This window comes from Rhinolophus hipposideros (assembly GCF_964194185.1).
Source record: "Rhinolophus hipposideros genome assembly, chromosome: 23".
In the NCBI taxonomy this organism is placed as follows: Eukaryota; Metazoa; Chordata; class Mammalia; order Chiroptera; family Rhinolophidae; genus Rhinolophus; species Rhinolophus hipposideros.
In genome coordinates, this window is record NC_138069.1 from 26,145,515 (window position 1) to 26,168,290 (window position 22,776).

General features: G+C 49.3%; 1 protein-coding gene across 2 annotated transcripts in view; it reads left to right on the plus strand.

The window, feature by feature from the left end:
- Positions 1 to 4,699: 4,699 nt before the first annotated feature.
- Positions 4,700 to 22,776, plus strand: part of GALNT10 (polypeptide N-acetylgalactosaminyltransferase 10) — a 189,362-nt gene continuing 171,285 nt past the window's right edge. For both annotated transcript variants that reach the window (XM_081035187.1, XM_081035188.1), the window contains exon 1: positions 4,700 to 4,992. In XM_081035187.1, the coding sequence (XP_080891313.1) occupies positions 4,834 to 4,992 (159 nt within the window). In that variant the 5' untranslated portion in view covers positions 4,700 to 4,833. The remainder of the gene's footprint in view (positions 4,993 to 22,776) is intronic.

Consider the following 22,776-nt stretch of genomic DNA (forward strand, 5'->3'; position numbering starts at 1 on the left):
TCAGAACAGCCCGAGGGTAAAGCCCTGGACAAATCAGGTCAGCAAGGAAGGAATCTAAGAAAGCCAAGGTGAGGAGTCTAGTAGGGAAGGTTTTTATGTCCTCATAAGGAAGGCTAAAGGCCTGCACCTGTCACCTCTCTTCTAGCTGATCCTTCTTGCTGAAGTGTCTCAGAGGATACTGAAAGATGTGTCTGTTTCTGATGACACGAGGGAAGAATGAAGCATGAGAGAGGATAAACTGCTCATGACAGAAAGGAAGGGAGGGATGGAGGGAGGGAAAAAGAAAGAAAAGGAGGTAAAGAAGGGGGAAGGCAGGAGATAACTTACCATTCATCAAATATATGTATTAAACCCTTTCTGTGTGCCACAAAAACAGGTCAACAAGCAAACACGTAAGATTATGGCCAAGAGGCATATGCACTGAAAAGAAAACATGGCACGATGTAAAGTATGGAGAAAGCACCGCATGTGGGCGCTCAGGAGGGTCTCTGTGAGGAGGTGATATTTAAGCTGAGATCTGAAGGCTGAGCGGGAGCAACAGTGGGGGAAGACAGGGAGAAACAGCATTGCTGGCTGGGACAAGGGTTAATTCCAAGGCCTTGCGGATGCCGTGAGCATAGTGGGATCAAGGACCAGGAAGCTGCTTGTGGCTGGTTTGGAGTGTGTGGTTTAGAGCTTCTTTGGAGTGACCGGAGGGTATAGGAGATGAGATTGGAGAAGTCTAGGCCACCGCTGTAGGTTTTTGCCATGAAGCTGAAATCCTTTTTATCCCTCCTCTGTGTTCCTACTGGTGTTGGACTTTTATTTCAGCCAGTTATTAGGGAGTTTCATTAGGCCAGCGTCTATGGCCAGCCCTATATGCACGTTACCTAATTTGATGTCCACAACAGGCTTAGGATAACTCAGTCTGAAAGTACCACTTCTTGTGTAATTCAGTTGATCATCAGATCAGTTTTCCCAGAGACATAGCCAGAACTAATGGGCTGCCCACATGTCTCAAATGGTATTGTCTCAGTGAGTGGCCGAAGGCCCCAGGAGTTTCCTCCTCTTAGCATCCCACATCGTGGAGGGAGATCAGAGTCCTGGGATTCAAGCTGGGCTCGTAGGTTAGAGTTTCCATTGAGGGCTGACCAGGCTGGTGTGTAGCTTTGATTAACAAGTCACTCAAGAAGACACAAGAAAAAGCTCAAATCCAGTTTTGCACAGAATCCTCTGGGGATCTGAAAGAAGAGATGGGAGGAGAGAGACACTGAAGATTTTCACGTACAGGACCTCAGCGGCTACACTTCACTTAACCAGTGATTACTGAGCATCTGTGTTCCAGGCCTGGGAGGGGCCACAGCTTTGTTTTCTGTGGTTGAGCAGCAATATGAGCTGAAGTCCACGTGCCCTGGCTCAGCTCCCACTGCTTTAGCCCAGGGAGAGGGCACCCATTTTGCAACTTCCTCTGTCTGGAAGGAGCACAGGTTTTCTGATTCGCAAAAAAAAAAAAAAAAAAAAAAAAAAAAAAAAAAAAAAAACAAAGTATGTACTAGCAGAGGCAGGAATGTACTGTATGGGACAAAAAAAATACAAAGTTCCTCCTTGCTTGGAGCTCACAATCTAGAAGAGGAAACCAGAAATGCTGCCTTTTGTGTAGACAAATCAAGCAGAGGGTGGCGATGGGGGCGCCTCTGATAGTTTACATCAGCTGGCCAGGGAAGCGCTCTCTCTGAGGCACGACGTTTGATTTGGTTCCTGCGCGATGGGAGAGAGAGAACCAAACAAAGGTGGAGAGGAAGAGATTTCTAGACAATGGCACAGCAAATCTGCCAAGGCCCAGAGGCCATCATCAACTTGGATCATTTGAGGAATATAGCAAGAAGGCCAGTGTAATTAGAAAGGAAGGAGAGGGGCCTCTTGGGCTGTGCTATGGCTTCTCATAGATTATTCTAACACAAAGGGGACAGGTGTGTTCCTGGGAGCAGACTGAGCTTCCTGTTTGTAACAGGTCATCCTAGCTACTCTCTTTCTAGCATTGTGCTCCTGCTGTGGAAGCACATAACAGAAGTCTGCACCATTATCTTTCCCTCTTACACTTTTGTCAAAGAGGGAGGATGAAAATTCAATCACACAAATACTGTATATCAACTGCACTATTAAAAAGCAGGGCTGTTTATAGCAGCATTATTCACAATAGCCAAAGGATGGAAATAATCCAAATGTCCATGGATGGATAAATGGATAAACAAAATGTGGTACATCCATACGATGGAATATTATTCAATCTTAAAAAGGGATGAAATTCTGACACATGCTACAACATGGATGAAACTTGAAAACATGCTAAGCAAAATAAGCCAAACACAAAAGGACCAATATTGTATGATTCCACTTATATGAAGTACCTAGCATGGCCAAATTCATAAAGACAGCAAGTAGAATAATGGTTTCCAGGGTTTGAGAGGAGCGGGGAATGGAGAGTTAGGATTTAATATGTACAGAGTTTTAGTTTGGGATGATTAAAAAAGTTCTGGAGATGGATAGTGATGATGGTTTGCATAACAGTGTAAATGTACTTAATGCCATTGAATGGTTAAAATGGTAAATTTTATATTATTTTACCACAATAAAAATATTTTTAAAAATGCATAGGGCTAGGATCTAGGGATAGAAGAGGGGGCAGTCTAGGCAGAGGTGCAAAGTGCTGGTGGCAGGAATGTACCTGGTGTGTTCTGATGAACAGCAAGAAGGCCAACGGGCTGGGGAATAATGAAGAAAATAAAGGGTGAGGGCTATTCATGTATGACCTTGAAGGATCTTGTGGTTCTTTATAGAAATCCAGTGAGAGTTTGGAAGCCACTGGAGAGATTTAACCAGAGGGGTGAGGCTATCTGGCCTTTGTTAAAACAGGATCATTCTGGCTTCCGTTTTCTTTAATCTGAGTTTCATCTGCAAATAAGGATAAGAACAATATTTACCTCACCTGGGGACAGAGCATTGAAAGAGGTAATGTATGCCAAGGGTTTAACATGGTGTCTGACATGAAGTAGGCATTCAGTTAAAGGTAAGCATTGCTGTGATGGAAATCCAAAGAAAGACAGCAGCCCTCTGAGGAGTTTTGGAAGACTTCATGGAGAAGGTGGCAGTTCAACTAGACATGGAAGGATGAACACGATTTCCACCGACATAGATGGGCAAGAGGGGAGGGCTTTCTGGGTGGAAGGAACTACATGGTCAAGGAAAACAGGGAGCAATCGGGCAGGGCAGAGAGGAGAGAATGTTTGATCAGCTCTGGCAGGTCACAATGAGTGTGGACTCTAGAGCCTAAGTGATGGGAGTTTTGAAGGTTTTGTAGCAGATGCAGAAAACTGAATCCCCATAGCTCTGCCTGGAGCTGGAAGAACTGGAAGGCAGGAGTCCTTAGGACACTGGTCCAAGTCTGGGGGCGGCTAGGCACAAGGGTCTGCGACTGAAGATGGAGAGAATCAAGAGGACGTGTGGGGGGTGGGGGCAAGAGGAAGACAACCAAGAGGACTTGTCGTCGTCCCTCGGCATCGGAGAGGAAGCAATTACGTGAAGAGCTGTGAAGAGCCACAGGCGTCACGACCCAGACCCTCAGCCCTCTGCAGCGCCCAGACGGCCCGACTTCCTCAGAGCCCCCGCCACGGTTACAGACACATCCCCTCTTCTAATGAGATTACGTATTTGTTTCAGCTCCCCGACGTCAGGGATCGCGTCTGTTTTCATTCCATCCAGGTGCCTGGCACAGTGTCAGGTACACAACAGGCGTTCGCTAATAGTTTGAATAGCTAACTGGAGACAGAAACCGACAAGAGGTTTCAAGAAAGGGCTCGGTGAGGTGAGTGCCCAGAAGCACACGTGGGACTGGAGGACATTCCAACTCCAAGGAGGTTGGACTTGCGTGAGAAAAGGTCCTGCAGAGAGGCTCCTCCGGTCTTTTCCCCGCCGGTTTGCAGGGACAACAGACGGGTGGCAGGAGGGAGGGTACAGCACGACACAGTTTACAGAAGGCGACACAGTTTACAGAAGGCGTTCACACCTAACACCAGGAACTCGGAAAGGAAGAAAACGAGGGTCCGCCGGCAGAACAGTGCACGTGGAGCACAGCTGTGGCCCCATTTCACACCTGGGAATACCGAGTCCCCAGGGTCACAGTAGGTCCGCAGGTCCTCGGAACCGGGCAGAGTTGGGTGGGAAGCTACAGCTCTGGGGACTGCAGACGCGGAGCGTCCGGCCTGGCCACAGATCTATTTGCATATCCCCGGGGAGCTCGCAAACTGCCCCCTGGAGTCCCGAGCACAGGTTGTCGGCGGGGCTTTGGAGCTCCCGGCGCGACCCAGCGCGGGAAGACGCACCGGGGACCACCCCGCACCGGTCAGCATCCAACTCGCCAACTCCCGGACTTTCGCGAAGCTCCCGCGGGCGGGGCAGCCGCCAAGGAGCGGGCCGCACCATCGCGGCCCGAGAGGGGGAAGCGGTGCGCGCCCGGCCGCCGCCGCGCCCGAGAGGACCAGGAAGAGCCGCGACGAGGCCGCGACTCGCGAGCACAGCGCGCGGCAGCGGCTCCGCAGGAGGGCGGCGCGGGGCGCGCGGCTCGGCGCGGCGCGGGGGCGGTGGGGGCGACAGCGGTCCCCCCCGTGGCGGCAGTGCGGTGGCCGAGCCCGGCTCCCCGGCTGGCGAGCGGCGGAAGTGCCGCGGAGTTGGAGCGGGGCCGGCACCGCGGCCGCTTCTCGTGGCGGAGCTGCTGCCGCCGCCGGGCGGACGGGCGGACGCGCGAGCTGGGGGCGGCGCGGCGAACCCGGCGGGACGCGGCGGGGCTGACCGGCCCCGATGAGGCGGAAGGAGAAGCGGCTTCTGCAGGCGGTGGCGCTGGTGCTGGCGGCCCTGGTCCTTCTGCCCAACGTGGGGCTCTGGGCGCTGTACCGCGATCGGCAGCCCGACGGCACCCCTGGGGGATCCGGGGCGGCGGTGCCCCCTGCGGCCGGACTGGTGAGTCCCCCAGTTGTCTTGGGGTTGCTAACACGCTCCCAAAATTCACTTCTAGCTTTCGGTTCTTTCCTCCGCCTTTCCGTCCGCCTCCTAAGACTCAGCGCAGGAGACTACTGTTCTTCCCATTTTGGGGATGGGAAATTGAGGCTCAGAGTAGGACAGGGACTTGCCCAGGGACCCGCATCTGTCAGAGACAGTGCTAGGACTAGACCCCAGGACTCCTGGTGCCCAGCCTGGAGGGCTGCTTCTTACCGTGGGTTACCTTCCTCCTTTCCGTCCGTGTCTGGTCTCCCTTCACCCCTTCCACCATCTCTCGTGGAGGACCCCGTCTCTATGCCTGTATCCCACGATAGTTCTTTTGGAGCTGCTGGTTCCTCTGTTTGGTGTCCCGGTCTTTTCTGCTGTTCCCTCCACCTGCTGATCTCGGTGTCTTCTACTCAGATCAGCCCCTTTCCTGTTTTTCCGTCTGCCCAAATAGACACCTGGGCCCCCCTCCTCTCTGCATGTGTTCACCCTCCCTGCTTTCTAGCCCTATTTCTTCCCCAGACCCTGTGGGCTCCTGGGAGGATGCAAAGATCATGCTCTCCTTGGAGCATCAGGCCTTGGAGGTGGGGAAGGTGGCGAACTCCTCGTCCTCGAGGGGCCTGTTGCCTTCGACCTTCTGGGACTCCAGAAGTGGGGGCTCTGGTGGAGGGACTATCCCAAATTCCCTAGAGGCTGTTTGTGCCCAGTGCTCTGAGGATGGGACAGCATATGCCTTCCTTGGCCCTTCTCAAAGTACCCACAACCCCTCTGAACTTGTCCAGTATCATTAGGTGTGGTGTTTCTTGCAGCAAAGACTGGGATCTTAATTGTTTCTGCCTCCTCTGAACTCACCCGTCTGTGTGTATGTGTGTGTGTGTGTGTGTGTGTGTGTGACACATACATACAGACTGATGGCAGAAGTTCTGACAGATCACTCCTACCCTCCCAGCTCATGGCTCAGGAGGTGCCAGTGAGCGTATGCATGCTTCAACTGTGTCCATAGTGGGACATTTCAGGTTTTCTTATGGGATTTTCTTGGTTCCTTAGGAAGTGGATACTTGGTACTTCAGGGTCAAATTTGACTGCTTGTTGGCAGGGCCAGGAAAGAGACTTCTGAGGTTGACGGTTTTCCTTTTCCCAGTATCAAGCTGCTGTCTGGCTTGCTGTCGCTCTTTGCGACAGTGTTGACCAATTTCAGTGTAGTCTGTCACACTGGTAATTGTTGCACACCATCCTGGAGGGCCCTGTTGAACTTTCTGTAGATCTTACTATTTAGAAACTAAGGGCCCTAACTCCCTTCCCAAATCCCTGGTTCAAACCCTGACAGCCAACTTAGAGCCTTCTCCCTTAAATTCTGCATCCATGTGGGGTTTTCCTTCATGAAATCTCTTCCTTCTGTTCCCATCCTGTGCCAGCATCAGGGTCAGGAGGTCAAGGTTCTGTCCTCAGCTCTACCAGTAACTTGCTGTGTCGCAGTGTCCTTGATCACCTCCCAGCTCCCCTCTCGGAGCCTCCCTTTCTCCATCTGTGAAATGTGGTTATTGGTCCAACTCCACCATTCTGTGAGACCAGCAATGAATCAGTGAGGAGAAGTACAGTGATCACTTCTTTCTTCTTTCCTGAGGCAGGATCCTCTCAGAGCATCCCTAACTGTGAAAGCTCCACACTGGACACAACCCCAGGTCAAGGGGGAGAGTGTCTTGCCCAAATGCAAACTCCCCTTTGGAATAGCTCTAGCCAGTTCTAAAATAACTTGTGACATTCTGCCTCTGCCTGGAGAAAGCCCTCGTATTTCATTTGCTGTGGATGCCAGAGACGTCCTGATTTTCATTTTCAATAGACCCAGATGTGTACAGAGAAGGTCAAGGTTAACTGCCAGTTTGGCCTGAGCTTTCAAAGTAAATTACTCACTTGTGCAAGAGGGAATTGATGGAGTAAGGCAGCCTTTTGGGCAGAGAGAGGGGAGCAACAGCTGGGCGCTGCTCAGAGCCCTTAACTGAAATGGACAGATAAGCTCATCTGAGAAGGTTTAGTTCTTGTTCTTTTTGTTTGTTTGTTTGTTTTTTGTTTTTTGCTCTGGAATATCATGAAGAGAAAAAACAATTGGTGAAGGAGTTTGGGGGTGTTGGTGGGAGGTGCCCACTGGTTATCCTCGCTTTAAAGAAAATCTCTTTGCTTCCTGGGAGCAGCAGAATGGAGCTGTTTCCCCAATGATAAGCTCTTCTAGGTGCTGTAGGATTCTGCATTCATCTGCTGCCTTTCAGGGACACTGCCAAATTTACACACAGTCCCCTATTTGTTTCAGTCTCCTGCAGACGCACAGCACTTGGGTTGCCCCTCCGGTCCCATGTTTGAATGGCAGCTGGCCCTGAGGGAAGAGGCTGACTTGTCAGAGGGATGGTGTTCCGTCCCTCATCCCCGTGTCCCGGAATGTGCAGGGAACATGTCTTCCTGCTCTCTGGGAAATCTGGCATTGCGAGCACACAGAGCTTCTTCCGACAGGGCTGACCAGTTCGGAGCTCAGCCTGTCACTCTTGTAATTGTTGAGAATGATCCCAGAGCACCTCGTTGATCTTTCCGGTAGAAATAATTGCAGAGGCTCTGGAGGGAAGTCTGACAGGACTAGATCCAGATGAAGAATATATTCTTTGTGGGTTTGAGAGAAGTTTCTCTGAGGGTAACATAACCCACTGTTTGAGCAGTCCTTTAACTCCTTGATTTCTCCATTGCATTGAAGAAATACGGAGTTTTAAATTAAGAGCGTTTATCATCGGCTAGAACTAAAGTCTACATAACTGTCATGCTGGCTCATTCTGGGTGAACCTCTGGAGCTGGGGAGGGCAGCTCGTTTGTAAAGGGCACATAATGCTTTTAGGATTTCAGCATTCATCTGGTCAGACAGCTAGCTGCTTTGAAAGCTGCAAAACCAAGCAAGAAAAGCCAGTCTTGAAGCCATCTTCGTTTTAATTTGGGGTTCACTCTCATTCCTCGCCCCCATCTGCTTAACATCTTGGTGTAATTCTATAGTCTGTTTCCTATTTCAGGCTTGGGAACTGGCCATTAAAAACCGATCCTAGGAAATACAACGCAGTCCTTCCCCTTTTCTGAGCCATAATCTCTTGTGAGAAATGACTTCATTGGATAATAGTGACCGGGGAATAGAAATTGGTGGGATAATAGAATACCAATGACTTAATTTTAAAGTACCAAGAGTTTTTCCATTGTGTCAGAGCTGAACTTTATTCTTCTAACATTCAGAAATCAATACTCCCCCTGCCTACCCCACCCCTGCACCTTTTTTTTTTTCAGTCTTCTTGGTGGCAGAGCCTTACCAATCAGAAAGTTAAGTACCATAGAAATGTAGCCTTGGAATGATTTCCTTAATTTTCCACAGAGGGGCTGAGATCCTTTAGATGGCTAATCACTTCTGTCTGCATGCTCAGCCGAAATCTGATGCCACAGGGGACGGGTTATAGATTTACCTGAGCAAATCTGGCTCCCTGCATTCTTTCTCTTCTCCTGGTTTTGCAGTCTTTCAGGGAGCCCAGCTGAGGACCGCCTGGGATCAGAGGCCTAGGTTCTAGTTCTCTCTCCTGTCCTAAACTCACTGTCACCTCAGGAAGGTGGTTTAAGTTCTCTGGGCCTTGGATTCCTCATCTGGGAGTGAGGGTTTATATTCAGAAGAGGAGAGGTAATTGTCCTCCCCCGCCACTGGCCAGGGCAGACATTGCTAATCAGTCTCTTTCCCAGGGAGCTCAGACTGGGTCTCAGACTTTTTCTCAACACGGCTATACAAGTAGCGCTCATGGCATGTTGAAACTCATTTGTGTTATAGGAAATAGATACTGTGCTAGGACTTTTCCAACTCTAACATCCTGGTGTTTTGAAGCATGTTTTGGAAAGGCTTGGCTAGCAGTGTGTTTAAGCAGGCCTCCGTAGCTAACAGGTGATGAGACCACCACTTAGAGATACGTTCATACTCTAAAGATTTCTCTCAGCCTGATCTAAGGATGTTCAGCCTTTAATCTATTGGTTCCAGTGATACAGTGACAAATAATGGAGTCAGGGTTGAAAAAGCAAAGGCCCACTTAAAAGATAACCATCTAGCTTGCTAATTGTACCTTGTCCGCAGTCAGCTCTTACACAGAGATGGCATCAGGATGTCATCACTAAAAAGTCCCTGGAGACAAACTTGGCAGCCAGAAGTGTGTTTCATGGCAGGTAAATGCTCATGATGTGGGGCCGGCCCGGTGGCTCAGGCGGTTGGAGCTCCGTGCTCGTAACTCCGAAGGCTGCCGGTTCGATTCCCATATGGTCCAGTGGGCTCTCAACCACAAGGTTGCTGGTTCAACTCCTCGAGTCCCGCAAGGGATGGTGGCTGCGCCCCCTGCAACTAAGATTGAACATGGTACCTTGAGCTGAGCTGCCTCCCAGATGGCTCGGGCTCGGTTGGAGCACGTCCTCTCAACCACAAGGTTGCCAGTTTGATTCCTCGAGTCCCGCAAGGGATGGTGGGCTGTGCCCCCTGCAACTAGCAATGGCAACTGGACCTGGAGCTGAGCTGCGCCCTCCACAACTAAGACTGAAAGGACAACAACTTGAAGCGGAACAGCACCCTCCACAACTAAGATTGAAAGGACAACAACTTGACTTGGAAAAACGTCCTGGAAGTACACACTGTTCCCCAATAAAGTCCTGTTCCCCTTCCCCAATAAAATCTTTTAAAAAAAAAGCTTATGATGGTGTTTGTAGTGGGTTCTGTATTTTACACACATCTGACCCTCTGTATTCTGTATGTATGTGTCAGAGCCCGTAAAGGAAGAGCTGATGGGTAAGGCTCTGCCCCCAGGAAGACTGAAATAAAGAGTCTTGCTTCTTAGAGAACCACGGTCCTCATGCCCAGTGGAGTGGGGCAAGGAGGTAGCCTGCACCTGCCTGAGTTCCTGTGGCCAAGAGGTGTGTCTTGGCTTCCCCTGCCAGAAATGTTTCGAAGTAGGAGACACATCCTCTTCTAGCACAAAGCATAAGGCTTGGCACTTGGAAGACAGTCAGAACACGTTTGCTGAATGAGTGCTGTGTGTGAGCAGGAAGGGGGCTTCAGAAGTCATCTGGTCCAAACCCCCTGTTTTGTAGGTACAGAAACTAAGGCCCTGGAGAGGGAAATCAGTTCTCAGACGGTGGAATGCAGACCAGAACCCATTGCTTTTCAACTTCTTGCTCTGTTTTACCACAAATAATTCCCCCCACCCCCAACACACACATCCTAATATTTGGTCCTTCTCTACCATTATTTCTCTCATGGACCAAGATTGTCACTTCCAGTTTGGAAGGCCAGTACTTATTGAGACCACTTCTCTGCTGGAACTTACCTGGCTTTAAATTCCACCCCCCTCACACAAAGTTTTATAGTTTAAAGTGAGTAAAATGGATTCAATGTTAAGGTGGCAAAGAGATCTCGCAGGAGGATGGAGGCATTGAAAGGATCACTAGCACGAGGCACCATGATTGCCATCAGTGGCAGATGGAGCTAATCTCGATCTGAGATGGAGCCACCTCAGATTCTGTCAGCTGCAGGTAACGATGAATTAAGCCATGTGGGCTGAAGTGAGGAAGGGGGTACATTCACTCCTGTAATTGCAGTTGACTTCAGGTGTGGTGTATTCCAGAGGTCCATGTCCTAGATTGAGCCCCCGTGGTTGAAGCGCTTTCCCACCTCATATCCACGCTCAGATCCTAGAAGAGGGAAGAGTCTGTCTCCTCGATAGCTCCTAAAGAAGAGAGAGGAAACTTCTTTTCTATAAGCCCTTGCAAGCTCGCCTTAGCTATTATTGGCCCAGTTAGGATCTAAGTGCTCTTTGAACCATTCACAGTTTATGAGGATTGACTTAACCCACCCTGGAGCTAGGAGTCACCTAGCTCCTAGGAGTCACCTAGCACCTAGGAGTCACCTAGCACCTAGTTTGGGTGGATCGGGCCACCCAAACTGTAGAAAGAGCAGTTCCCCAGAGAAAAATCTGGGTGCTCCTGTGCAAGGAGGGGAGATGAAATCTGGGAAGAAGCCACCAAGAGTTCACTGTAGGGTCCTGCTGACGCAGTGTCTCAGTGAGTGGGGCACAGTGCCCCAGGCCGTGACTACCGTGGGTCAGACATGGTCCTTGAGATAAAACCCCTTCCATCTTGGACTCAGTTTTGATCACTGAATCTGCAGTCTGGAGGTCTGATTTTCATCTCAGCTCTGCCACCCGTTGGCTGAGATGATTAGCTCGTGGGCCTCGGTTTCCCCCTGAGGACAGCTTGAGTGCAAATGCCTGCCAGCACAGGCTTGAGATGAGGAGCCGTTGAAAGCTGCCTTTATCTAGTCTTATGAGTGCTGCCGCCGCCTCCCTTTTTCCTTCACAGATGCCCTGAGAACTACCCCCTACACACACACACACACACACACACACACAATAAAAGTCAATTCATTGAAAGTATCTTGCAAGCTGAAAAAGAACTTCTGTGTCTTTAGCTGCAACTTTTTTTTTTTCTGCCTGGCCCTCTTAGCTGGAGGAGGCGGAGTGTTCATACTTTGGAAGCTAGAGGAAGCTAAACAATTCTTCTTGCTGGGGTGGGTGGGTGTATATTTATGAGTGTGTAGCTTTCTCTCCATGTGTTTCTCTTCTCTCTCTTATCTTTGGATGGTTCCTGTGTGCTGCCCTCTGCTGAGTGAGCATAGGAGAAGGAAGGGGGAAAAGAGGCCTATTTGCTTTCTTCCCTTTGGTTTTAAGAGAATTATGAGTTTCAAATGATGAATTTTTTTTGCAATGATAATAAAAGCCACAGTATAAAATGATACAACTAAGAACAATGCTTCTGAGCCTGATAATGTTAATAATAATGATAATACTACTACTAATAGCAGCTGCCATTTATTTAGCACTTAGTCTGCTAGGCAATGGATTAAATACTCCCTTCACCTGCACATCTTGTCAAATAGTCGCAATTATAAACAGGCAGGAAAGAATGAGGGAGCGCGGCTCCCAGTGGGGCAGTTACTTGTGCTGGGGTGCACAGCGTGTGGTGCTGGAGCTGGTATTTGAGTCTGTGGGTCTCTGACCCAGCACCTCTCAGAACATAGGACCTGTCTCCCACCCTGCCCCTTTACTCCCTCCTCAGAGGCTGCTGTCGGAGCCCCCGATGTCTGAGCAGAGGGGAGAGACCATTGCTCTAACACCGAACCTCTTCAGTAGCCAAAGGGGAGCCCACGGGGTCACTAGGTGGTTATGTGACCTTGAAGAGGAAACTTTGCCCACCCCTCCTTGAGCACCATCGGCGAATTAATTCCTCAGTCCTGGACTGAGACACTGTGGCCAGGTAGGAAGGGATGCCTTAATTGTGGTTGTTTGGAAAGTAAGCCATTGGAACATCCGTGGTTGGCCTAACGGCATAGGGTTCAGAAGTGGAGCAGGGCCAGACAGTCTAACGACGGGGCGTGGGGAAGGGGTGGTGCGTGCACAGGCTGCTCTCTGTGCCCCATTCCATGACTCTGAAATCTGAAGCAATTATTGCAGGGAACTTCCGTCTTCTTCCCTGGTGGAGAACCCAGATACTCTGCTTTCTTCTGGGAAGTATTCTTTGCCGCCTCCAGGAAGTAGTTGCTCACAGGTCTTAGATCCCCCAAACCTTGGTTTTCTCGTCTGCCTACTTAGATCAGAAGCCCTTCTGGGAAGCCATGGCCTGGCGTTTCTTTCTGCTTCTGTCTTCCTGCACCTGTTAGTGCGTTCTGTGTGCCTCGGCAGCTCCACACACATTACTCCCTTGTTTCTGACACCCTTTTTCCCTGCTACCTCGCTCCTAAAGCTGATTCACCCCTGCTGGGGCAGCGTGGGGTAGCAAGGGTGAATCGGGGCTCAGAGCCCCTTATGGAAATGTATCATGCATTGTAGTAATCATTTGTAATCTGTCCAGAGTATCTGCTCCTGTCTCAGTCACCCCCTCTTATTTGCCCAAAATATTTGCTGATGACTGAAGAAACAAGCAAGTGAGTGAAGGATGCGGTTGGTACTCAGTAACTTCTTGCCGAGTGCTGGAAGCTTAGCCGTGAGGCATAGTTCTTCTCCAACAGCAGAATCCCTGGGAGCCCGTTAACTTGGCAACTCAGGGCCCATGCCCAAGGAGCACGATTGGGTCATTGTGGGGTGGGCCAGGGAACCTTGTATTTAACAAATCCTGTTGAGAATCCATAGGGAACTCTTCTCCACCCACAGCCCCAACATGCCAGCACCCCCAAGAGGCAGACCCCGCCTTCCCCAGGGTCCCACTCCACTCTCCTGGAGCCCTTTGGGCCGTGCCTTTGAACCTCTGTTTCTGGGGAGTGTGTTGACCTGCAGTTTCCTGAGTTGCCAGCCTGTCCGTTGTGGCACTGTAGCAGATGCAGGCGGCTCCGAGACGGGGTCTGAGATCTTAGATCTCTGCTAGTCGGTGCCGTTGGAAGGGCCCTCGCCGGGGGCCACAAGGACCGTCAGGCACTGTAGTGCTTCCTTTTCCTCTGATGTCTGTGGTCCGTTGCCCTTCCAGGATGGGTGCTCTGCCATCCTGCTATGGGGGCAAGAATGAGGTGCCTGTAGTGGGGGGAAGCCCTGGTACTGAACTCAGGGCCTCTCTGGGAACAGGTGACGTTATGGAGACCCTGAGAACCTCTCCCTTGAGCTAGAGAGAGTGTGGGATTGGGAACCAGGCCCTGTGACTCCCAGGCCTACCGCTGCCACTTGCTAGCTGTGTGTCCAACCTCTGGAGCCACAGCTTTCTTCTCCTGAAATGAGCACAATGAGTGCTACTTCTCAGTGCTGTGGTGATCATTAAGTTACATGAAAGATTAGAAAACTGAGGTGCAAGCAGGTGACCTACCCAGGGCCCCACAGCCAGGAATTCCAGCCCAGGTGTCTCCTCAGAGTGGAGGGCACAGCCCGAGGCTTCCTTCTGCTGCCTCGCCACTCACTGACCCTGTGACCTTGAGTAAGTCCACCGTCTTCCCTTGGACATGAGGACACAGTGGAAGCTTATCACTGAGGGTCCCAGGACCCTGCTTCTTAGATTCATTGTGTTGGCTCTGGAAAGCTCTTCCCTTAGTCAAATGTCCAGGGGGCAGTGCCAGGACGGATCACAGCCGCCTCATGTGCTGCCCAGCAACCTACCTCATGGGGCAGCCTCCCAAGAGCCCCGTTAACCAGGCTAGTGTGTTGGGGCGGCTCTCCCCGTGAGTTACAAATGTCAGCCTCCTTGAAGAGGCCGCTGCTGAGCAGAGGAGGTTGGTGGGGCTTCTGGAGAAAGGAGTTTCTTAAAGGGAACAGGTTGGAAACATCTGGAGGGGGAGTGTGTGTGAAAATTACTTCCTGCTGCTAAAGCACATTGTACGTGCTCAACTGAAAAACTGTTATTTTTGCATGTTTCTTCCTGAGTATTGATCACAGTCAGCTGCTGACAGTTAAAATGTGTATGTGTGCGCACACCTATTTGTGAAATAACCAGTTTCTAAATTTGGCACCTAACTTTAGTGAAAACTTAGTGATTCTGTTCTTGGAGCACCAGGGTCTTATAGCTTGGATTCCCGGTTATTTTATTAATAATAAATCTTAATGACTGTCTCCGTCAGAGAATTTCTTTATTACTTTATTGGACCTTGACCATGTTTTTCAAAAACCGCATGTGCATACTTTAAGCCTGTGGGCCAGACGTATCCCGGAGATATGTAGGGTGTGGCTCATAGATGGTTGAGGATCTTTATTTTTAAATGGTAGTAAGTGGTCAGTGTCAGAATTTTGGAATAGTTCACATTAAAAAAAATAAATTATATGTATAATTTATGTATATGTAAAAAATGTAAAAAAATTAATTATATATATACATATAATTTCTGTATTTTGAGGAAAAATGACAAGTCTGGTTCCAGTATCACAAGAAGTGGCTAGATCTGGGGAGCTGCTGCTCCCTCTAAATAGGCCCAGCTCACTCCCTGGCCATGGCGCCTGCCACACTTTGTGGTCTCAAACCTGAGTTCTGCCCCCTTCACGTAATGGGCCTGGCCTCTGGAGACATTTGAGTTTGGCAGCCCTGCTTTATAACCTTCGTCCAGTTGGTTCTCTTTATTTAATGGTGGAGACAGGATCGGCTTATGGCCCTCACTGTAGAGATGAGAAAGCCAAGTTTCAAAGAGTGTAAGTGATACAACGAGTCACAGAGCCAGTAAGTTGAGGCTAGTTCTTCTGACTGTCAGCCTAATGTACTTTTCAGGGGGGGGAAGATGGTTACCTGGAAATATAAATGTATAAACCACAGGCTCTTGGACAAACTCACTGGGTGATTTCTGCTCTCTCTGGGCCCAAGAACCACTTACCTTGCTTCTCTGTGTCTCCGGATATTCTGAATTTGAGGTTCAGCGTGTCTAATAATGCTTGTTCCAGCTGGGTCAGGGCCTGCTGTAGGTTTGTTAAAATCAAAGTAAGCACCGGGTCCACTTTGTTTTCTGCCTTGTGCTTCCTGGTATGTCAGGAAAGCCCAGAATGTGCATTCCTGTTACTGGGAATGTTAGGAGTCTGTGAAATAAGAGGAAAGTGGGTGTTCCCAGCAAAAATGGCGCATTCCTTTGTCTAAGGGGGGCCTCAAAGGCATCTGGGGGCATTTCTGGAAAAGAGAGTGCCCGTGTAAGGGCAGTTTGGGGCCACCCAGAACTAACTGGGTGAGGCAGTTCAGCTGAACACAGCCACGTGTCTGAGTATCGGGCCCTTTGCCAGGGCAGGAGTGGCTGCAGCTCCACCCCCCTTTCAGGAACCTTCTCTTAGAAGTTTCAAGTGGCTGTTGGTGTGTCAGTGGGGCAATGGGTGTGGGGCACAGTCGGTGTGGCAACCAGTCCTGGGCTGAGAGCTACCTCCGTCTTTGAGCCCTGGTTCCACAGCGGTAACAATGACATTCATTAATGTATTGAGCTGTTGCTGCATGGCATGCTCTGTGCCTGTTTCGTGTCATCAGCATTATAACCCCAGGAAGACTGAGGTCATTTTGCAGGTGGTAAAACTGAGGCTGAGGAAGTTTAAATAACTTCCCAGGCCTGCAGAGGAAACAAGTGGTAGGACTGAAACTCAGATTTCTGACTCTCAAACTTGTGCTGTTAACTACCACGTTTCAGTGGTGCTTGTGGCAAGTCATTTCACCTCTTTTGGCCTCCATTGCCTCGCCTCTAAGGTGGGGACAGTACGTCCTGGCATGCGAGGAGCACAGATAACTCTTCCTGTCGCCCCCTCACTTTGGACAGTTACCCGATATTGCCGTCTGCTGAAAGATATTCTCTTTCCCACTGGGGTAGGCTAGTGTCCTCTGCTTATAGGGAGTAAGGTCTCCCCGCAGAGTCAGACCCAAATGCCTGGGGTGCATCTCCCACTGCCCTGCTCCCCAGCCAGAATCTGGCTGGGCACCTGCTCTTTATCTCTTCTGGCAACCGGAGAGGCAGCTGAGGGCCCTGCCAGGGAACAATGGGGCACATTAAGGAGGCTGCTAGGTGCCAAGCCAGAGGTATTAAAGGGACATTTGATTAGTTCTAACCCTAATTGTCAGGCTTTTGCTCTCTCTTTTTTTCTCTGTAGCAGTTAAGAGGGGAAAAGCCTGGTGTGGATTTCCCCTCTCTGTGGTGTGTGGGTTCTCTTTGACTTTGGGTGTGAGTATGCCTCTTTCGTGCCTCTCCTATTCTCAACCTTTTCCTTTCCCTGTCTGTGTTTGTCTCTCTGTCTCTCCCTCTCCTCTCACTGTCTATGCTGTGTGGTATCTCTCAGCAAATGTGATGAGGGATGAGACTGAGGCAGCCCCAAGCCTATCACTGTGGAATCCACGATTCCGAGGGGCTGTCTTTCATTTTGTCCCATCTCTTCAACCTCGTCACTGCCAAATGGTCAGCCCTCTTTGGCTTGAACACCTCTGGTGATGGGGAACTCACTCCCTTTAGCTCAGCAGAATCCTAGGTAGGTTACCTATAGCTACTGTGGCTCAGGGTGACTTAGAGGATTTCTTCAGTGCCCACTACCCATCCTTCAGGCTTTTCTCAAGTCTCTCCTTTCCCAGAAAGCCTTCTCTGATCTTTCAAGTTAGAAATAATCTCTGTCTCTTGGAAATGCATAGAGAAGTTAATCTGTACATTAGTGGCTGTGTTTTGCCATTTCTCTAGACAGAGGGAGCCTTCTCAGCAGGACAGCCCATTGGTGGAGGTTCCAGCCAAAGAGAAGGGATCCCAGAGAGCTGCCATGTGGGCCTAAATTTCCTCCCATTTCTCGAAGTTCCATCTCCAAATGTGGCCAGTGTATTTTATCTGTTCTTCTAGGCCAGGGAATATTTTAGGCTTCTTGGACCATATGGGCTCTTCCGTGACTCCGCAGCTCTGTCATTGTTGTGTGAAAGCAGCCAGAGACAACACATAAATGAATGAACGTGCTGTGTTCCAATAAAACTTTATTTGCAAAAAACAGGCAGCAGACTGGATATAGCAAGTCACAATTGGCTGGCTCTGGTCCTCTCTTCCTGGTGGAGGAACCACCTCGAGTGCCGTGACCTTGGGTGGATCCTTCTCCCAGGACCACATGTCCCATTAAATTGATTAATGGACCATTATGGGTTGACTCATGTCCCTCCAAAAAGATAGGTTGAAGTCCTAGCATCCAGGACCTCAGAATGTGACCTCATTTGGAAATAGGGTCCTTGCAGATGTATTTAGTCTGATGAGGTCATGCTGGACTCGGGTGGGCCCTTAATCCTATATGACCCACTGGTGTCCTTGTAAGAAGAGAGAGAAGGAAGCCGAGCATGTGAAGACAGAGGCAGAGATTGGAGTGACGATGCCACCAAGGGATACATGGGGCTGCCAGCAGCAGGAAGTGCTTTGGAGAGAGCATGGCCCTGCCACACCTTGACTTCCGATCTGTTGTTTCAAGTCTCCTAGGTTGTGGTACGTTTTTTATGGCAGTCCTAGGAAACCAACGCATTGCCCATCTTCCATTTTCTCATCAGATTGTTTTGTGTGTGTGCACGCATGTGTTTGCGTGTTATGTTTGGGTGGAGGTGGATTAAGCACTTTGCAAAGGCAGGATAAAGGTCTTAATCTCTTCTAGCTACTTGGATTCCTTTTTAATTCATGGGGGAAATCCTCTCTTCCTATGGAGGATTAGCATATCACCCAGCACATACGCATTCTTTAACTAAAGCCACTCTTCTTGTTAAGAGATCAGCCTCCTTTTTTTAAACTTTGCTATTAGCCTGGAATACCAACGAGTAAAACATGATACATACTGCCTTTTACTTAACTGTATTACCTTTCTTTTTCTGAATTCCAACCACAATTGAAACAGGAGGCCAAACCGTCCGGGGGCACTGCTGCCTGCACTGCACAGCCTATAGACCAACACAGGCGTAGGGTCATAGAACAAGTGTTTATTCTCAGAGCACTGGGGGTCTGAGAAGGCAGTGGGTTAACACCTCCAAACACTGCCTTAGTATTCTCAGACCGGCTGTGGGTATTTCAGGGAAAATCAGGGCTCTCTCCCACCCGCTACCAGGTTCCAGGGGGTCTATGTGGAGTCTTCCCTCTGGCGATGGGGCTCTCCAACGTGCTCATCAACCTAGAAGCAGTGATGACAGTGACATGGAAAGAATGCTAGGCTGTAAGATTGTGACCAGTAAGCATGGGGGTATTAATGATAAGTTTCAGGGTAATTTTCTAAAACAGGAAACAAGGAGACGGGACATTTCAAGCTCAAGCTTCAGGGGGGTGACCTATTACTAAACTTTAGGGCAAGGAAAGGTGAGGCTGGAGACCTACTGGGGGGGGGGTCCCAACGGGGCCTGCTTCACAATGATTTCAACCATTTATTTTTTTAGGATATATGTGTATATACATATATGTATAATTGGGGTGACATTAGTTAGTAAAATTATATAGGTTTCAAGTGTACATTTACGTGAAACATCTGTACAGTGCATCATACGAGGGCTGACAACTAAGTTCTCGAACTCATCCTAGAAAAAGTGCTATACACCTCCTTGCTGAATATCACTGCGGTCACCTTGGAAGTCCTCCCCTTGGGAAGCTATGCACTGACACCAGCACCTAGTCCACCCTTCAAAGCCATTTTGGAACTCTTGTTCTGGAATGGCCATCAGGGTTGTCGTCGTATTACCCTTAATGTCCTGAATGTCATCAAAATGTCTTTCTTTCAATATTTCCTTTGTCTTCGGGTAAAGAAAGAAGTCATTGGGGGCCAGATCAGGTGAGTAGGGAGGGTGTTCCAATACAATTATTTGTTTACTGGCTAAAAACTCCCACACAGACAGTGCTGTGTGAGCTGGTGCATTGTCCTGATGTAAGAACCATGAATTGTTGGCAAAGAGTTCAGGTCGTCTCACTTTTTCACGCAGCCTTTTCAGCACTTCCAAATAGTAAATAAACTTGGTTAACCGTTTGTCCAGCTGGTACAAATTCAGAATGCATAATCCCTCTGATATCAAAAAAGGTTAGCAACCTGGTTGCAACAAGTTTGCGAACTTAATTGTCAGACCTAGTATGTTCACCACCTAGAGTCAGTTCTTCTATCACCACATTTTGATCCCCTCTTCTACCACCGCCTCTCCCCCCTTACTCAACAATTCATTTTTATCCTGGGTCCCAACTCAATGTGATAGATACAGGAAACAGCTCCTGCCTTTAGAGAGCTCTTGAGCTCCGAGGGGACATGGCCAATTTCATGGTGATGTCGTGTAAAAGGCAGAGTATACTTATACTTCAGGGGGGGCCAGCCAGCGGGGCCAGGAGGAGATTACACTGATTGAGGTCAGGATGGACTTCTGAAAGGTGGTGACTTTTAAGATGGCCCTGAGAAAGGTTCGGAATTTAGAAAATTCCGAACATACTAGGATTGGGGCTTCTCAGGTGGCAGAAAGGGGGGAACGTGTCCCAGAAGCAGGGAGTAAGCCAGAGTCACTGAACCTTCAGGTGTCTGTTAGAAAGTAACTGCGGGGAGGTGGGACTGGATCACAGGGGCTCTGGGAGGCTGGGGAGGCTGGACTTGGGGACACAGGGAAGCCATTGGTCTTGGCACAGAGGATCAGAGGTATGCCTCAGAAAGATGGATATGGCGACACAGGTGGCACCGGAGGCCTGGGGACCTGTTTGGAGACTATGGGAGTGGAGAGAAGATGAATCCATTCATTGATCCATTGTGCCCGCTGTGGTTCGGACACTTTGTCAGGTAGGGAGGCCACCAAGATGTGTAACTTGCAACCTCTGAGCTTCAGACACTCATAATAGTAACTACTACGCAGGCTGCTTTTTCCAGGCACAGTGTTAAGTGCTTTACATACATCACTGTTTTTCATCTTCACAGCAACCCAATGGTACACACACTGTAAATATTTCCATTTTATCGACGAGGGCATTAAGCATCAGGGAGAGGAAATGTTGCTCCCAAGGTCGCATGGCTGGTCCCTGATGGAGCTGGGACTGGCCTGCAGGGTCCCGAGGGTGTACCTCTGCCCTTGGCTCCACTCGCTTCACAGGTCAGTCAGAGGACAGAGGGATCTCTGTCTGGTGGCTACAGGTACAGGGTTGTATATGAGCAGTAGGAGGGCCAGTTAACCAGAGTGGGTGGAGGACTAATGGATCCCTGAGGGAAGGAGCTCTAACCTGAGGCTTTGAAGGTGAGTGAGTTGAGTTAGCCAGGCAGGGAAAGGGCTAGGGATCAGGGGGAGAGCACAGGGATTCCCAGCAGAGGGGGCAGGACAGTCACAAGCCCAGAGTGGGGAAAACAGCATGGTGTGTGCACCTGTGGTTCCTGTTTGGGTTACATATCGCTGTCAACAAATCATCCCAAAATATGGTAGCTTAACACAACATACATTTATTATCTCACAGTTTGTACGGATCCGGAATTCAGGCTTAGCTGGGTGGTTCTGGCTCAAGGTCATAATAACCATGACATAGTCCATGGACAACTAAATCAGAATGGGTAGCAAAGGAGTGCTCTTCGGGTCAGATGTCCCCTGAGCTGCGCCTTCGCGGATGAGCTGCTCTTCCCTTGGTTCGCGCCCCTGATTGTTAGAGCTGTCCTGCAGTGATCCTGAATCCTGATGGTAGCTTTCGAGCATTTTCAGTATGATGGGCGCTGTGCCAAGCAGGACTGCCTTGTGCAATGGGGCAGTCTCGGTGCCAAGTGCTTCATTTATGTTCTCATTCATTGCTTTGAACTGCCTTATGGGGTCCCTATTGTTATCCCCATTTTACAGATTACACAAGTAGGGTTTAGAGAAATTAAGTAACATATGCAAGCTCACACAGCTAGTACGTGGCAGAGGGGTTAAGACCACAGGTCCCTGCAGGGTTAAATTCCAGCTCCTCTACTTTAGAGCCTTAGAGCCTTGAGCAGGCGACTTGAACCTCTCCGCCTCGGTTTCCTCATCTGTAATATGCATATAAAACTGTTTAATGTTCTCGGCTCCGTGCTGGCGTATGGTAAGCATTAGCTACTACTGCTACTGTTAACAGCTCAGTGAGACACACAGCTATGCTGTCCTCAGGTTCCTTGTGTGAGTTTGTTACGGAATTTGTGTGAGTTTGTTATGGAGGGTTGAGATGAGAGAAGCCAGTGGTAACTGCAACCACACCGTCTTCATGTGTTGGGTTTATGAATTTGAGAGGAAAAACAACTTGTCCAGGCTGAACATGCCAGCAGGTATTAAATGGCTGATGCTGCCATTTCCATTGTCTACTTTATCTCCACATGAGGCTGTGAACGCTGCGAGGGGTACCTGCCCATCCCTCCCCTGTCTACATGGTGGCCAGGCTGGGGGTTAGGAAGCCGAACTTGAGGGGGCAACTTTCTTTGGAAGTGCTTTCCTTGTTGAGAAGCAAGGGAGCGCTGGACTGGATATGAGTCAGTGTGTAAGTCTGTGCTGTGTGTCCTTGAGCCAATTACTAAACCTTTCCGGGCTCGAAGGACCTCTTTTACAAGAGGGGCTTGGCAACCCCTCCTCTCCAGCGTTCTCCATTAGAAAGAAGATGGAGAGGGTGTGTTTAGAACACTGTAAAACTCTGGCATGAGGCTTTGGGACTCTTCATTCCCTTCCTTCCGTTTGAGAAATTGTGGCTTCGTAAGCAATTGGAATACAGAAAGGCTGTTTTGATGGGAGTCACTCCTCCCTTCCCAGTGCCACCCACACCCTCTTGGCTAAAACATTTTGGAGAAATAGCAGTTTCCATCTGAATGCTGAGGATCAAAACAGCCTCCAAACAAAAATCAAGAACCCTATGGTTCTCTTTTTGAATATTCAAATCTGATAACCAACTTGGAGGACTTATCATTTAGAATTAATCTTCTTTTTTCTTCCTTAACGAATTGGCATTTGTCTTCTGTGCCAGTTCATTATGGAATTTATCCGAATGTTTCATTCACTGTGATCTCAGAAGCTGCGTGCACTCACTCACCACCCATGGGAATGGCAGAACCTACTTTGCAAAAAGGAAAAAAAAAAAAACTTCCCTCCTTTCATTGCCTCACTTTCGACTAAAATGCTTCCCTTTTTAAACTTGGAAAAGCGACTCATTGTTTTTCTTTTTAAAATTTGGATATGCATGAACCAATCTTTAAAAAAAACCACACAATTGCACATCTCAGTATATTCATTACCCACGGAGGTTATGAGTAAGTCCTCCCTGAGTCACCTGGTGGCACAACGTGAGGGGCGGGGATTCAG